The sequence below is a fragment of the Mya arenaria genome, chromosome 1 (assembly GCF_026914265.1).
Source record: "Mya arenaria isolate MELC-2E11 chromosome 1, ASM2691426v1".
Classification (NCBI taxonomy): domain Eukaryota; kingdom Metazoa; phylum Mollusca; class Bivalvia; order Myida; family Myidae; genus Mya; species Mya arenaria.
Genome location: NC_069122.1, coordinates 57,933,890 through 57,951,176, shown reverse-complemented (window position 1 = coordinate 57,951,176; position 17,287 = coordinate 57,933,890). Strand labels below are relative to the sequence as shown.

The 17,287-nt window shown below is 39.3% G+C and overlaps 1 protein-coding gene across 1 annotated transcript in view; it reads left to right on the top strand.

Annotated features, from left to right (window-relative positions):
- Nucleotides 1-15,528, top strand: part of LOC128228272 (uncharacterized) — a 36,676-nt gene extending 21,148 nt beyond the window's left edge. Inside the window, exons 14-25 of the mRNA XM_052939478.1 lie at nt 2,296-3,531; nt 3,706-3,765; nt 4,468-4,674; nt 5,265-5,456; nt 5,806-5,994; nt 8,032-8,250; nt 9,238-9,372; nt 9,892-10,107; nt 11,574-11,737; nt 12,444-12,564; nt 12,876-12,973; nt 15,024-15,528. Coding sequence (XP_052795438.1) covers nt 2,296-3,531; nt 3,706-3,765; nt 4,468-4,674; nt 5,265-5,456; nt 5,806-5,994; nt 8,032-8,250; nt 9,238-9,372; nt 9,892-10,107; nt 11,574-11,737; nt 12,444-12,564; nt 12,876-12,973; nt 15,024-15,101 — 2,915 coding nt within the window. The 3' untranslated portion in view covers nt 15,102-15,528. The remainder of the gene's footprint in view (nt 1-2,295; nt 3,532-3,705; nt 3,766-4,467; nt 4,675-5,264; nt 5,457-5,805; nt 5,995-8,031; nt 8,251-9,237; nt 9,373-9,891; nt 10,108-11,573; nt 11,738-12,443; nt 12,565-12,875; nt 12,974-15,023) is intronic.
- Nucleotides 15,529-17,287: the final 1,759 nt, after the last annotated feature.

Here is a 17,287-nt window from a genome sequence, read left to right as displayed (position 1 = left end):
TAGGGTGGTCATATCGTATGCACTAGGGTGGTCATATAGTGTATACTAGGGTGGATATATAGTGTATACTAGGGTGGTCATATAGTGTATACTAAGGTGGTCATATAGTGTATACTAGGGTGGTCATATAGTGTATACTAGGGTGGTCATATAGTGTATACTAAGGTGGTCATATAGTGTATATTAGGGTGGTCATATAGTGTATATTAGGGTGGTCATATAGTGTATATTAGGGTGGTCATATAGTGTATACTAGGGTGGTCATAAAGTGTGCACTAGGGTGGTCATATAGTGTATACTCGGGTGGATATATAGTGTATACTAGGGTGGTCATATAGTGTGCACTAGGGTGGTCATATAGTATACACTAGGGTGGTCATATAGTGTATACTAGGGTGGATATATAGTGTATATTAGGGTGGTCATATAGTGTGCACTAGGGTGGTCATATAGTATGCACTAGGGTGGTCATATAGTGTATACTAGGGTGGATATATAGTGTATACTAGGGTGGTCATATAGTGTGCACTAGGGTGGTCATATAGTGTATACTAGGGTGGTCATATAGTGTGCACTAGGGTGGTCATATAGTGTATACTAGGGTGGTCATATAGTGTATACTAGGGTGGTCATATAGTGTATACTAGGGTGGTCATATAGTGTATACTAGGGTGGTCATATAGTGTGCACTAGGGTGGTCATATAGTGTATACTAGGGTGGTCATATAGTGTATACTAGGGTGGTCATATAGTGTATACTAGGGTGGTCATATAGTGTATATTAGAGTGGTCATATAGTGTATACTAGGGTGGTCATATAGTGTATACTAGGGTGGTCATATAGTGTATACTAGGGTGGTCATATAGTGTATACTAGGGTGGTTATATAGTGTATACTAGGGTGGTCATATAGTGTGCACTTGGGTGGTCATATAGTGTATACTAAGGTGGTCATATAGTGTATACTAGGGTGGTCATATAGTGTATACTAAGGTGGTCATATAGTGTATACTAAGGTGGTCATATAGTGTATACTAGGGTGGTCATATAGTGTATACTAAGGTGGTCATATAGTGTATACTAGGGTGGATATATAGTGTGCACTAGGGTGGTCATATAGTGTATATTAAAGTGGTCATATAGTGTATACTAGGGTGGTCATATAGTGTATACTAGGGTGGTCATATAGTGTGCACTAGGGTGGTCATTTAGTGTGCACTAGGTTGGTTATATAGTGTATACTAGGGTGGTCATTTAGTGTGCACTAGGATGGTTATATAGTGTATACTAGGGTGGTCATATAGTGTGCACTAGGGTGGTCATATAGTGTATATTAGGGTGGTCATATAGTGTATACTAGGGTGGTCATATAGTGTATACTAGGGTGGTCATATAGTGTATACTAGGGTGGTCATATAGTGTATACTAGGGTGGTCATATAGTGTATACTAGGGTGGTCATATAGTGTGCACTAGGGTGGTCATATAGTGTGCACTAGGTTGGTTATTTAGTGTGCACTAGGGTGGTCATATAGTGTGCACTAGGGTGGTCATTTAGTGTGCACTAGGTTGGTTATATAGTGTATACTAGGGTGGTCATATAGTGTGCACTAGGGTGGTTATATAGTGTATACTAGGGTGGTCATAAAGAGTATATTAGGGTGGTCATATAGTGTGCACTAGAGTGGGTATATAGTGTATACTAGGGTGGTCATATAGTGTGCACTAGGGTGGTCATTTAGTGTGCACTAGGTTTGTTATATAGTGTATACTAGGGTGGTCATAGTGTATACTTGGGTGGTCATATAGTGTGCACTATGGTGGTCATATAGTGTGCACTAGGGTGGTCATATAGTGTATACTATGGTGGATATATAGTGTATACTAGGGTGGTCATATAGTGTATATTAGGGTGGTCAAATAGTGTATATTAGGGTGGTCATATAGTGTATACTAGGGTGGTCATATAGTGTATACTAGGGTGGTCATATAGTGTATACTAGGGTGGTCATATAGTGTATACTAGGGTGGTCATATAGTGTATACTAGGGTGGTCTTATAGTGTATATTAGGGTGGTCATATAATGTATACCAAACTTAGTTTGCATACTGTAATCGACAAGCGATACCGTTTCCAGTAATACAAAAGATAAGCATCAACATAAACTTGATCATTAACGGTTTGATTAAATGACAAGCTTAATTGTTCATCAGATACCTATCAATTTCACTAATAGGTAAGTTCATTCATTAATTGCTTGCTTGGTTTCCATGTGTGTTGTTCTGATTGATCTAGGACCTGGTGCTGGAGGTGCTGGAGGGGCAGAAGGTGTTGGTGCAAATAGTGGCGGAGATGCAGGTGGTAGCCCTCCTGGCGGTGCCGGTGATATGAGTGGATCCTCCGGAGGAATGGACGGTGGTTCAGCTGGAGTAGGCGTTGGTCCAGGTGATATTGGCGGTGGTGCCGGTGGAATGGACGGTGGTGCCGGTGGAATGGATGGCGGTGCAGGCGTAACTGGCGGTGACGCAGGTGGCGTGGATGGTGGTGCCGGTGGAGTGGATGCAGGAGCCGGTGGAGTGGATGCAGGAGCCGGGGGATTGGATGCAGGAGCCGGGGGAGTGGATGCAGGAGCCGGGGGAGTGGATGCAGGAGCCGGGGGAGTGGATGCAGGAGTCGGGGGAGTGGATGCAGGAGCCGGTGGAGTGGATGGTGGTGCCGGTGGAGTGGACGCAGGAGCCGGTGGGGTGGATGGTGGTGCCGGTGGAGTGGATGGTGGTGCAGGTGGAGTGGATGGTGGTGCCGGTGGAATGGATGGTGGTGCCGGTGGAGTGGATGCAGGAGCCGGTGGAGTGGATGCAGGAGCCGGTGGAGTGGATGCAGGAGCCGGTGGAGTGGATACAGGAGCCGGTGGAGTGGATGCAGGAGCCGGTGGAATGGATGGTGGTGCCGGTGGAGTGGATGCAGGAACCGGTGGAGTGGATGCAGGAGCCGGTGGAGTGGATGCAGGAGCCGGAGGAGTAGATGGTGGTGCCGGTGGAGTGGATGGTGGTGTAGGTGGAATGGGTGTTGGTGCCGGTGGAATGGACGGAGGTGCAGGTGGAATGGGTGGCGGTGCAGGCGTAACTGGCGGAGGCACGGGTGGAGTGGACGGTGGCGCCGGTGGAATGGACGGAGGTGCAGGTGGAATGGGAGGGGATGCTGGGGGAATGGGAGGCGGTTCAGGAGGAATAGGAGGCGGTGCAGGAGGAATGGGTGGCGATTCAGGAGGAATGGGTGGAGGTGCAGGAGGAATTGGTGGCGGTTCAGGAGGAATGGGAGGCGGTGCAGGAGGAATTGGTGGCGGTTCAGGAGGAATGGGAGGCGGTGCAGGAGGAATTGGTGGCGGTTCAGGAGGAATTGGTGGCGGTTCAGGAGGAATGGGAGGCGGTTCAGGAGGAATGGGTGGCGGTTCAGGAGGAATGGGAGGAGGTGCAGGTGGAGGCACTAGAGTACTTGACAAGCCTGTTGGAGGAGTTTCCGTCATTGATGCAGGTGATTCAGTATTATGTTGTGGTTTTTCTGGAATTTGCATTATGTTTTCTAAAACACCGTATGTATGATAGTTTATAGTAAATAAACCACTTAAAGTCGAACTCATGATATCAAACGACGTATGTAGCATTGTATTACATATCGTATATACTTTTATGTATCTTGATCTTCAAGGTTGGGATAGAACCCCAGGCTCTGTTGGAACTGAGTGGATGAAGGCACGAATTGATCCAGGTAGGTTTCCTATTAAAACTTTTAGAAACTATCAATGTTGTTTTGGAGTGGAGAAAACATACAACATAAAATATGTTTTTAATATACAATATTGATTACATGTATTAAAGCTGCACTCTCACAGATTTAACGTTTTGACATCTTTTTTATGTTTCGTCTTGGAACGAGCCAGTTTATGCGAAAATGCATGGAAACCAGTCATATAAGACTGCTGACAAAAAATTAGATCGCATATTTTCACATTTAAGTTAAAAAAAATGATGTATTTTTTTAACCATAAAACATTAATTTTCGAACGGAAATTTGAAAAAATGCGATCTGATATTTTGTCAGCAATCTTATATCACTGGTTTGCAGATATATACGCAACAATGGGCTCATTCTAAGACAAAAAATAAAAAAAAGTTGTCAAAACGGTAAATCTGTGAGAGTGCAGCATTAAAATACACACTAACGTACATTTGATGCGTTTTGTCGCATAACATCATGGTAAGACATGTACTTTTAAATGCCTCGCATCATAACATTGTAACTAATCTGTTAGATAGTAAATCATAACTTTTATCAAGACTTTGTATTAATATTTATATCCCAATACATACTGTGTTGTCCTCGAACAACCTTCTGCCAGAGTTGCTATGCATGAATGTCTTTGTGTTATTTTCAAATGTTCAACCTCCCTTACGTGATGTTATTTTACAGCCTTCTGCCAAGGTTGCAACCTGCAAATCTGCTTCTTCCCATTCGAAGATGATTGCAAAAAATACATAGTTTGTCAGAGAACAGCCCTTGGATCGTACGTTGCCTGGAGAATGCGTTGTGCCTTCGGGTCCTACTGGAGCAACAGTAACTTGTGGACTTGCGAACGTGTTGAAGACCTCTTGACCCGAGGATACGTTTGTCCTAAAGGTATGGACTTGTTTTGTTTTATCCTGTACCTATACTAAGTCTTCGAAAGTAAACGCCATTTATTATCAACTTATTCATTTGGCAGATCAATGCGACTAGTCAGCACATCAACTTTGTGAAGATACTTTCGCCTTCATCATTTATTGTTTGCATATACAAGTTGGGGTCACTATCAACATCATTATATTCATTTCATGAATGTGTGCGAAAGGATGGAAGTATGGGTGCGTTTTTGTTATATTACTGAGCACTACCGTGAAATGAATACTATCGCTGGGAATATGTTTGTGGTCAATATCAAATATATTACTACGCCATCAACAGTATTTGTTTAAAATTGAAAGAAAAAAGTGTTGACAGCCAGAAAAAGGTATGAAGCCGTTATACTATCGACTGTTTTATCTTTGAAGATGTTTGCGCTCCAATCAACATCATTAATTTTGTAGCTGCTATCGTCCTCGTCAATGGATTGAAGTTTGTAGATGATTGTGACTCTATCAACGCCATTTTGTTTGTGGATGTTTCCGTCTTTAGCAAAGCCATTAGTTTTGAAAATTATGAAATCAAAATGAACATAATTATATTTGTAGATCCTTGCTCCAACACAAGTCTTTCTGTCTATCCTGACGACGATAAAAGAAACTGCCGTACGTTCTGGCAGTGCGTTAATGGAGTTACAACGCCAATGTGCTGCGATGCCGGAAAACGCTTCAACGCGCAGACGCTCCAATGTGAATGGGATGTAAATGAAGAGTGCAAACAATTATGTCCGCTCGAAATAGGTGGGATATTTTTTGTTGTTTTGCTTTTATGTTTATAACTTCTTCTGACTCATATTGTTATATTTAATTCTTAGTGATTTTATGAGAAACTATATAATTATGATCAGCAAGTCATTGTATAATTAAAATCGTCACCACAATATTTTGGTTTTAGCTGTGTTGGGTAGTGTTTAAGTCATTTTTTTAATTGTTTTTTTTTATATTAAAATCCGTAAAACAGGTACCTTATCAAAGTCTCTTTTAGGTAACGGTTAGGTGGTATTCAATAATAATCATGTGGCAACTTCAAAAATATTTATAGAAATGTTCTTATCCCAAATGAATGACACCCATTTATATACTGTTACAGGCGGTTGCGAAGTTCCCGGGGCATTGACCGAGCCATTCTATGATGGAAACTGCCTGACCTACAGAGATTGTCAATTTGGCCACCCCCGTCCAATGTGTTGCCCTAGAGGACAGGCTTACGACTATGAACTTGGCGTGTGCTCTGTTTCCACCACCTGCACAGACACGTGTCCGCCGGAGTACGAATCAAGTAAGAACAGACATGCATTAGGAACCTAGCGAGGGGGCAGTCATTAGGAACTTAGCGAGGGGGCAGCCATTAGCGAGGAGGCAGTCATTAAGAACATAGCAAGGGGACTGTCATTAAGAACATAGCGAGGGGACTGTCATTAGGAACATAGCGAGGGGGCAGTCATTCAGAACATAGCGAGGGGGCAGTCATTAGGAAAATAGCGAGGGGACTGTCATTAAGAACATAGCGAGTCATTAAGAACATAGCGAGGGCACAGTCATTAAGAACATAATGAGGGGACTGTCATTGAGAACATAGCGAGGGAACTGTCATTAAGAACATAGCGAGGGGACTGTCATTAAGAACATAACGAGGAGACTGTCATTAAGAACATAGAGAGGGGACAGTCATTAGGAACATAGCGAGGGGACTGTCATTACGAACATAGCGAGGGGGCCGTCATTAGGAACATTACGAGGGGGCAGTCATTAAGAACATAACGAGGGAGCAGTCATTAGGAACATAGCGAGGGGACAGTCATTACGAACATAGCGAGGGGGCCGTCATTAGGAACATAACGAGGGGGCAGTCATTATGAACATAACGATGGGGCAGTCATTAAGAACATAGCGAGGGGGCAGTCATTAAGCACATAGCGAGGGGACAGTCATAAAGAACATAGCGATGGGACTGTCTTTTAGAACATATTAATTAATATTAATGTAGCGAGGGGTCAGTCATTAGGATCATAGCGAGGGGGCAATCATTACAAACATAGCGAGGGGTCTGTCATAAGGAACATAACGAGGGGGCAGTCATTAGGATCAAAACGAGGAAACTGTCATTAGGAACCTAGCGAGGGGGCAGTCATTTAGAACATAGCGAGGGGACAGTCATTAGGAACATAGCGAGGGGCAGTCATTAAAAACATACCGAGGGTGGTAGTCAATAAGAACATAGCGAGGGGACTGTTACTAGGAATATAACGAGGGGGCAGTCATAAAGAAAATAACGAGGGGACTGTCACTAGGAACATAGCGAGGGGACAGTTACACACTGGGAACTACAGGAATAACCCAAGTAGCCAAACAATTACCGATAACCCCCTTGAGAGGCAATGGGTCGACACACACAGAATCTCACAAAACACCAAAGACATATAGCATTCAGAGACGCCGGAATGAATTTTGTTTAGGGAAGGCGGGAGTTGTGCGGGTTATTCTTAAATCACGATGCTTCAAACGCATTTCAACACATTTCAGGACTCATATTTGACTACATTAAAATAATACATATACATATATTCCTAAAGAACACATTGGGAAATTAAATTTTCGGGGTTTATTTTGCTCCGACATGTTTATTAAAGCTGCACTCTCACAGATTAAACGTTTTGGCAACTTTTTTTTATTTTTTGTCTTGGAACGAGCCAATTTTTGCGAAAATCCATTGAAACCAGTTATATAAGATTGCTGACAAAAGATTATATCGCAGACTTTTATATTTAAGTTCAAAAATTGATCTTTGTGCATTTTTCTTTAACCGTTAGTAACGGTTTAAGCCATAAAACATTAATTTTCGAATGGAAATATGAAAATGTACGATCTGATTTTTTGTCAAACATTGGTTTGCAGATATTTACAAGACAAAAAATAAAAAAAAGTTGTAAAATTGGTATATCTGTGAGAGTGCAGCTTTAAGTGAAATATTGAGAAAATATGACACAAAACTGCATGGTCTAATGTTATAAAAAAATATTAGTCGTCTACAGTTTGCACGTACTGTGTTATACTTTACTCCAATAAGCTTTGGTGACCGATGTATATCGGTGAACATGTCGTAAATTGCCCAATACCCCGTCACAGTCGATTCCATGGACACAGGCGAAAGCACTTTAACACATTGGCAATAAGTGAAATATTGGGGGGGGGGGGGGGACGCCTCTCCTGCCCTCAAGCCATATCGGCGCCTCTGGCATTTGCATAAGAATAAATGTTTGGTTACCGTCTTAGAAAGGGCATCGATAGTAACCTGATGTTTACCTTGTTTTTACAGACCCATGTGGAAAGATGGTCGGAGGAAAAGCAGTAACGTCCTACTCACTGACCGATGGCAACTGCCGAACATATATGAAGTGTAACGATAAGGGTTATGACGATGCATACTGCTGTCTGCCTGAATACAGGTACAACATTGAGACTGGAGACTGCGACAAAATTGACGACCCTATGGACCCATGTAATTACGAAGTGTGCCCTCAAACGTACAAGGAAAGTAAGTGAATTTCACTTCGATTATGCTACAGTGCATGTTACCGATATCGTTGTAGACAAAAATCAGGCAATAGTAATACAAATCTATACTTTAATTGATAACGAAGTCTTAAATTATAACGGCCTTGAAAATGTTGGGGTGTTTTTTTTTAAATATTGTTTTTAATTAATACAGACTTGTCCCCGAATAGATGAAGGTGACACGGTACTAAAACTATTTCCTGTATGTTTTTCAATCTCCTACGCAGTAGCCTCCCTTGACGAGCAACGAAAAAGATTTTGAAAAACTAATATTAAGCGTAATTGTATGTTTTGCAAATGTTATTCGAACGAATAAATTCCGGATTATTATTCCCTCATAATTCATAGTATTTTATCCCTTACTATTTACTCATAACAGTTATGTGTGTCCACAAAAAATACACGCGTTACAGTTTTATCAACAATACTGTCTTTCGAGTATATCTATACGTAACATGTTATCGTTGAAGTAAAAAACAACGTTTTTACATGCATGATTTTTCTCTTTTTTTATCGCGCCGATGCTATGCATCATTTTTTCTTGTTTAATCTGGCTTTAGTTTTTCTTCAATTACTTTGAACTTGGACAGTTAAAGCTGCACTCTCATATATTGAACGTTCATCTTTTTAAAAAAATATTGTCTTGGAACGAGCCAATTTTAGCGAAAATCCATGGAAACCAGTTATGTAAGACTGCTGACAAACATTAGATCGCTGATGTCTACATTTAAGTTCACAAATTGATGTTTTATGCATTTTTCTTAAACCGTAAGTAACGGTTTAAGCCATAAAACATTAATTTTCGAACGGAAATATGAAAATCTGCGATCTGATCTTTTGTCAGCAATCTTCTATCATTGGTTTGCAGAAATTTACGCAAAAAAATACTCTTTCCAGGACAAAAAAATAAAAAAAAGATGCAAAAATGGTATATCTGTGAGAGTGCAGCTTTAAACCTAAATTTCAGAGTGCCGATTTAAGCCCGTTGAGGGAAATGTGTCGCAGTATTACGATCCCCAGAATTCCCTTATTCGACCCTGTGCCCCGGCAACAACGTTTAGTGAAGAAATATGCGGCTGTGTAGGACGTTCAATGGAGAAGAGTATGTTTTAATCATTAAATTAATGTTCTAGTATATAATCAGTTTTAGGTTTTCGAGCCATCATTGAGATGGCGGGTGACCAGGTGTTTAATTCGCAAATAACGAAGTTTTTTGGCCCTGACATATTGCAAAATTGCAAAACTCATGTTCAGTCATAATAGCAATTAAATGCTAATATATATATATATATATATATATATATATATATATATATATATATTATTTAGTAAACTAAGACTTTACTGCTAATTTGACTATGAAAATATGAAAAACATGGATTAAAAAAGGAACATCTTAAACTTATATACTTAAGATCCTTTCTATCTTATGATGCTGAAAACAGCCTTTCATTAACAAATACTTATTAACAAAACGTGTCTTGTTATCCTAACAGTGTTATTTTTTCTAAGCAGGGAAGTCCCATCCAATCTCCATTAAATTTATTAAACAATAGTTTCCAATACCGCCTAAACTTCCGCTGTATCACTTATTTCCATTTATTTCGGATATGTTTTGCAGCATGCAAAAAAGAGGTCGATGTCACATTTGACGACGTCCAAAACAAATATGGTGTACAGAATTATGGCGACGGATGGATCTCACCTGTCGGCGCTCTGGAGAAGATAAGAACCGCAAATATATCGTACGCCAATTTTGAAGGGAATAACGGGATGGAGGTCTGGCGATATGACCACAGCGAATTCCCTGAGCTTCGATCAGAGATTACTTTCCAGCGTAAGTGGTACCTTGTGTGTTTAATGCTGTTCGTATTATTTATTCTGGTATACCATTCCTTTTGAGCTACTTGTAATAGTTTTCCTTGCATACCGTTCTTTCTGCGCTATTCGTGTTTTTACTTCTTTCATGTTCTTCGTTATAATTATCCTTTCATACGTTTTTATTTTGCGCTGGTCGCTATAATTATCCTAGAATACCTTCTATTTTGGTAGTATTAACAGCCCTAGTATCCTTTTTGTTTTGCGCTATTTGTCTAAATTATCCTAACATACCTTAAGTTTCATTTTGCGCTGGTCGTATAGATTACCTTAACATGCCTTTCATTTTGCGCTGGTCGTATAGATAACCTTAACATGCCTTTCATTTTGCGCTGGTCGTATAGATTACCTTAACATGCCTTTCATTTTGCGCTGGTCGTATTGATGACCTTAACATGCCTTTCATTTTGCGCTGGTCGTATTGATTACCTTAACATGCCTTTCATTTTGCGCTGGTCGTATAGATTACCTTAACATGCCTTTCATTTTGCGCTGGTCGTATAGATTACCTTAACATGCCTTTCATTTTGCGCTAGTCGTATAGATTACCTTAACATGCCTTTCATTTTGCGCTGGTCGTATAGATTACCTTAACATGCCTTTCATTTTGCGCTGGTCGTATAGATTACCTTAACATGCCTTTCATTTTGCGCTGGTCGTATAGATTACCTTAATATGCCTTTCATTAACGTCGCAATCTCTCCAACAATCGTACGTCCCTTTTGCCAGCATCAGGCTAGGTTTGATATTTTTGTTCCGGTTAGAATTTTGTATGGACTCCTTGAAATAGATAGTTTTGATAAGTTTAATCTAAAGATAATCAAGATGAACTTTTAATTAATGGTGTCAAGTTGAAGAAAGTCAATTGGATAAATGCAATAACATACTTAAATACGTAAAGCTTTCACAGATGTTTTCATCCGGGCTGTATCCGATACAGTACTTAAACTATTGAACTTGTGTTTCATTGACCGTTCACGCGGAAATCGCATCCTTTTATTGATAATCTATATGAGTGTTGTCTAGTCGTGGTGAGTGTACGTGTGTGTACCTCGTTTAGCGTCATTTTGGCCCTTAACTCTAACCCGCGTTTGGTTTATACTAATTTATATAAGATCGATTGTGACGAAAGTTGATAGCTTATAAGATCACCCTCGAGTCAGTTTCCTGGGCAGAAACCAGTACTGTGTCCTTTTGAAAGGCCATGAGAAAGTACCCCTGGTGGGAATCGGACCCACAGGTGGATGTGGACCCTTTACCACTTGACCACTCTCACCCCACCACCGCGTTTATGTTGAATGTTTGACTAGTGGAAATGATCATGTAGTTTTTATTGTGTAATACAACATGTATAAATTGGGCTAGTAAAAATGAAAACTGGAAAAACATAGAAAATAAACATGTGTCTTTTCTTCCTTTTTGCAGCAGCACTCAATGTCGGAAATGAGAAAAGAATTCTTGTGTCAAACTGCGATTCCATAAGTGGAGCCGGTCCATCGTTTGCAATCCTTCTTGACCCTACGACAAATACGATAGAAGTCCAGGCGGTCTCAAATGTTAACCGAGTCGTGCAAACATTGCCATACAATGTAAATTGATATGTTCATGTAATGTTAGATTTTGTTCGGCAGGTTGTTTTTATGCTTAGTATGTATTGTCAAGTAAAAACCTGCACTACTAGCATACTAATGTTGGGGTTAATTTAGTTTTAGAGCTGCACTCTCACAGATTGAACGTTTTGACAACTTTTTTGTCTTGAAACGAGTTAATTTATGCGAAATTCATGGAAACCAGTTATATAAGACTGCTGACAAAAACAGATCGCAGATTTTTATACATAAGTTCAAAAATTGATGTTTTATGCATGTTTCTTAAACCGTATGTAACGCTTTAAGCCATAAAACATTAATTTTCGAACGGAAATATGAAAATCTGCGATCTGATCTTTTTTCAGCAATCTATTATCATTGGTGTGTAGATATTTACACAAAAATTTGCTCTTTACGTGACAAAAAATAAACAAAAAGTTGTAAAAATGGTAAATCTGTGAGAGTGCAGCTTTAAGTAGTGTCCTTGATGTTATTCCATTAATGACAAACATCGATTGATCTACTGATTTTAGGAAAAGTACATTATCATATTTTGATGATACGTATAAATGGGGGGGGGGTATTTTTAATTTTCGTACTTTTTAGAAAAAAAACTATAAAAGGTAAAATAAGTGTGATTTTTTTTATTTACATTCGAATGCCACTCTATTTTAATCATAATGTCATATGGCACATTTTATTGCAGCCTAACGGTTGGAATACTATCAAAACCATCTTCGACGGATCAAATATCATGTCTACACTTGATACAGTTTCTGCCACTGGTCCGGGTGGCCAAGCAGGAAAGGCCTTCGACTCTCTTAGAGGTATGATGAAAGTGTTTCTTTATTTCTGAAAACAGTGTTTTCATTTGTAAATATCAACCATTTTTACTAGGGGTGATCAGATAAATTGACTTCTAAAATTTATTTAGTTCGTTTTGTTTCAAGGCTTAATAAATCAATTATGTTAAAACTTTACTGAAAGTTTACTTCGTAACTTCACTGATCACACCAAATATAAAGAAAAACACGTGATTGTTATTTTCACAAAGTATTTTAGCATGTACATACACTTTCAACTATTTCCGAATGGAGTATGGATTATGAAACGTCAGATTTGATCTTCGATATTTTAGGCAAGATAATTGCTGGTGTTGGACCTCTGAGGTATGGACCCTGTCTGAATCCTGCCGGAGAATCGATGGGAAATGGCTTCGTGGGCTCAGTAGCTGAGGTGAGGTCATTTTATTTTTCAGTTTTTAAGGTGGTAAGACAAACAATAGATATACATACGCTCTCTATGGCCTATAAGACCCCTAGATTGATTTACTTAATAAGAACATATAGTATTGACAAACTACCCAAGTTCCATTCACTAGATTACATTTTGCATTCTCAACATACTACAAATGGCACACTCCGCATTCTCAACATACTACAAATGGCACACTCCGCATTCTAAACATACTACAAATGGCACAATCCGCATTCTCAACATACTACAAATGGCACACTCCGCATTCTCAACATACAACAAATGGCACACTCCGCATTCTAAACATACTACAAATGGCACACTCCGCATTCTCAACATACTACAAATGGCACACTCCGCATTCTCAACATACTACAAATGGCACACTCCGCATTCTCAACATACTACAAATGGCACACTCCGCATTCTCAATATACTACAAATGGCACACTCCGCATTCTCAACATACTACAAATGGCCCACTCCGCATTCTCAACATACTACAAATGGCACACTCCGCATTCTCAACATACTACAAATGGCACACTCCGCATTCTCAACATACTACAAATGGCACACTCCGCATTTTAAACATACTACAAATGGCACAATCCGCATTCTCAACATACTACAAATGGCCCACTCCGCATTCTCAACATACTACAAATGGCACACTCCGCATTCTAAACATACTACAAATGCACACTCCGCATTCTCAACATACTACAAATGGCACACTCCGCATTCTAAACATACTACAAATGGCACAATCCGCATTCTAAACATACTTCAAATGGCACACTCCGCATTCTTAACATACTACAAATGGCACACTCCACATTCTCAACATACAACAAAAAGTCCACTCCGCATTCTCAACATACTACAAATGGCACACTCCGCATTCTCAACATACTACAAATGGCACAATTCGCATTCTAAACATACTACAAATGGCACACCCCGCATTCTTAACATACTACAAATGGCACACTCCGCATTCTCAACATACTACAAATGGCACACTCCGCATTCTTAACATACTACAAATGGCCCACTCCGCATTCTCAACATACTACAAAAGTCCACTCCGCATTCTCAACATACAACAAAAAGTCCACTCCGCATTCTCAACATATAACAAAAAGTCCACTCCGCATTCTTAACATACTACAAATGGCACACTCCACATTCTCAACATACAACAAAAAGTTCACTCCGCATTCTCAACATACTACAAATGGCACACTCCGCATTTTCAACATACTTCAAATGACACACTCCGCATTCTTAACATATAACAAAAAGTCCACTCCGCATTCTTAACATTCTACAAAAGTCCACTCCGCATTCTTAACATACTACAAAAAGTCCACTCCGCATTCTTAACATACTACAAAAGTCCACTCCGCATTCTCAACATACAAAAAACGGACAATGCAGCATCCTCAGCATCAAATGGCCAACTCCGCACCCTAAACATAATACAAATGGTCCATTCTGCATGTTAAAACACTTATACTTTTTTAAATATATCATCAAAAATCTTAGGAAATCGAATTAAATAATTAAGAAATGATTTGAGAAACTTCATGAATACGGCCCAATTACTGTATTCATAAATGTCTATTTAGGTAGACTGTATTCATAAATGTATATTTAGGTAGACGATTAGAATGTAAATCTGGCGGTTATCGAACCCACACAGTTTGTGGCGACAGGCGGACACCGTCTATACTACTAAACAGTTTTGACCCATTCATTGTTTAAAGGGGAATTTCATTCGAGGGGTCTGGCACGTCGAAGAACGATGCGTTGTTTTTGGACGTATATCACACCTCGAATGGAGTTTTCGTTACGAAGTGATAGATTAACTATAAATTGCGTAGTCTGTCAACAACCGCCTGTTGCCGCATTTACTCTGCGGGAATGGATTTTGTTGAGAGATTTCGATGCCAACTCCGGCTAAGAACCGTTTCGGCTAAAGGACCTTACAGGACATAGATAATTTCATTATTTTCATTTGCAGGTTGTGTTTTCGAAGTGTCTTGACACATACGGAAAAGAAGCACTGATGACTGAACAAAATAGCCAACCGATACCTTAAACGGGATTGATTGACAGTTTTAATTGTTTCCTTTAACAATTGTAGTGTAAAAAATGTTCTTCAGTGTATAATAATAGAAAGACACGTGTGGAAAGTGTTAAAGCGACTTTTACAATGACAATTTTGGATACACAATACATACCATAGTCCTAAATGGATAACTACATATCGTTAACAATCAGGGTCATAATTTGAGATCAGAGTCTCGAAAATAAATAAATAGTGTTAAAATTAAAATAAACTTGAACGATTTCGATAAAAAAATGCGAAAATGGCAACTCATCTTAAATGAAAGGGAAAATATCGTTTGTTAAATGCGTTGTTATTGAACGGCGCTTGGCGCACATGTATATGTACGTCTAAAGTGTTTGCATTTATAGCGTCTTACCTATATATGTTTCTCGGTAATAAAAATATGAGTATCCTATATGCGTTTGCTTTTGTTCTTTTTTGTAACATCACATTTTCAAAACTTTCTGGGGAAGAGATCCGCTACAACCACAAAAGCACACCCACGATATAAAAACAGCGGATCCAGTTAGAGTGTTCATTGGTTAACAGAAATAGTGTACAGCACTGTCTACCTCTTCCATCACCTGCTTGTATACCATCATTCATCGGTTAAGCTATTGTGATGGGTGTGTGGTCTGCTTGTGGTGTCTGTATTTGTGAATGTGTCCCGTCCGTGGTCTAGTGGTAACACAACCAACTGTCAATCCAGGGGTCGCATGTTCGATTCTCCACCGTACCACTAAACAAATACTAATGGTCTTCCGGGAGGGACGTAAAGTGGGGGTCTCGTGTGACAGTGTTATACACTAGTGCATGTTAAAGAAACAGGATAGCTCAAACCAGGGACACATTCTGTCTGTGCACCATGCTACAAGAACATAAAACGACTAACGATCATATCGGTGCACTCGTCGAATGGGCAAGGCCCGAGTGCGAGTATGAATAAGCTTACACACCACCGTACTGGTGAATGTGGTGTTTGCCTTCTGCCTCTAAACTGTTTCATTAAACGGTTTTATTTTTTGAATGTTTAACTACCGGGACCCTCCCTATAGTTTCCACTTATATATTGATCTGCATTTTACTTTCAAGAACAAGTACACCGGAAGGACAACTCTTAGTATTGTAACACTGTCACAAAAAACACAGCTACTTTTTTACTGATATTGACTACTGCAAAGTCATATTAATTTGTACCATGTTCCCTTCTATAACGAATGTTAATGTTAGGAAGAAATGAAGAGCTCGTGTAAATTAAAACTGACCAATCACGAAGTTAAGATTATCCGACTATATGTTGTTTTGATATTTTCTGTATAATGTCCTCCTCGTTACAACACATATATTTTATAATACAATTTGTCAACGTGTATGATCAATGAAAATAACAAACAACAATATATACACATTACAAAATACGAATGGAGAAAAAATAAAATAATTTGAGAAGGTGAACATGTCTTATAAATGTATTTGAGTATTGACATTAAGAAAGCATGCTCTTAAGAGATCATTTTACAAAGATAACTAATTTTATATGTTCCGTTCTGTAATTTTTATTTTACAAGACAAGATAGACAATTGTATGTTAAACATCATATGACCAAGGACGTCGATTCCAAAATTCTGCAATCGTTTACAATGTTCGACACTCGACAACTCCTGTTGTGCAATATTTTGTATGTTGTATGTGGTTATATGCGCCCGCAGCTTTTCCCCACAAACAACAGTCTGACTTGACTTGACATGACATAGGCTTCATTATTTAATCGGTTTATATAAAGTCAATTATACTTGATATGTCATAAAAAATATGCCCTTTGGTTACAAATTCTAACTTCCACGTCTAGAATAAATTAAAAAGCCCCATTTAATGGAACATCACTTATACTTAAACTTTATTTAATACATCAACACGGTCACACAAAATACGGAAGAATGCTCTGTTTTGCCGAAAATCGTTAGTAACCCTGTTGAAAGTTTAAGCATATATATTTATAATCTTTGTCCAAATGAGTATACGTTCGTAGCTGTTTGGTGTGTGGGTGCATGCACGGGAATAAAATAGCTCTATTTCAACAGTTCAAAGATATCGTTGCCGAGTCCCTTTAAATATACACCATTTCTCGCACATAGCGCCCTTTTAATGACCTATTTCATTGAAATCAAATGAT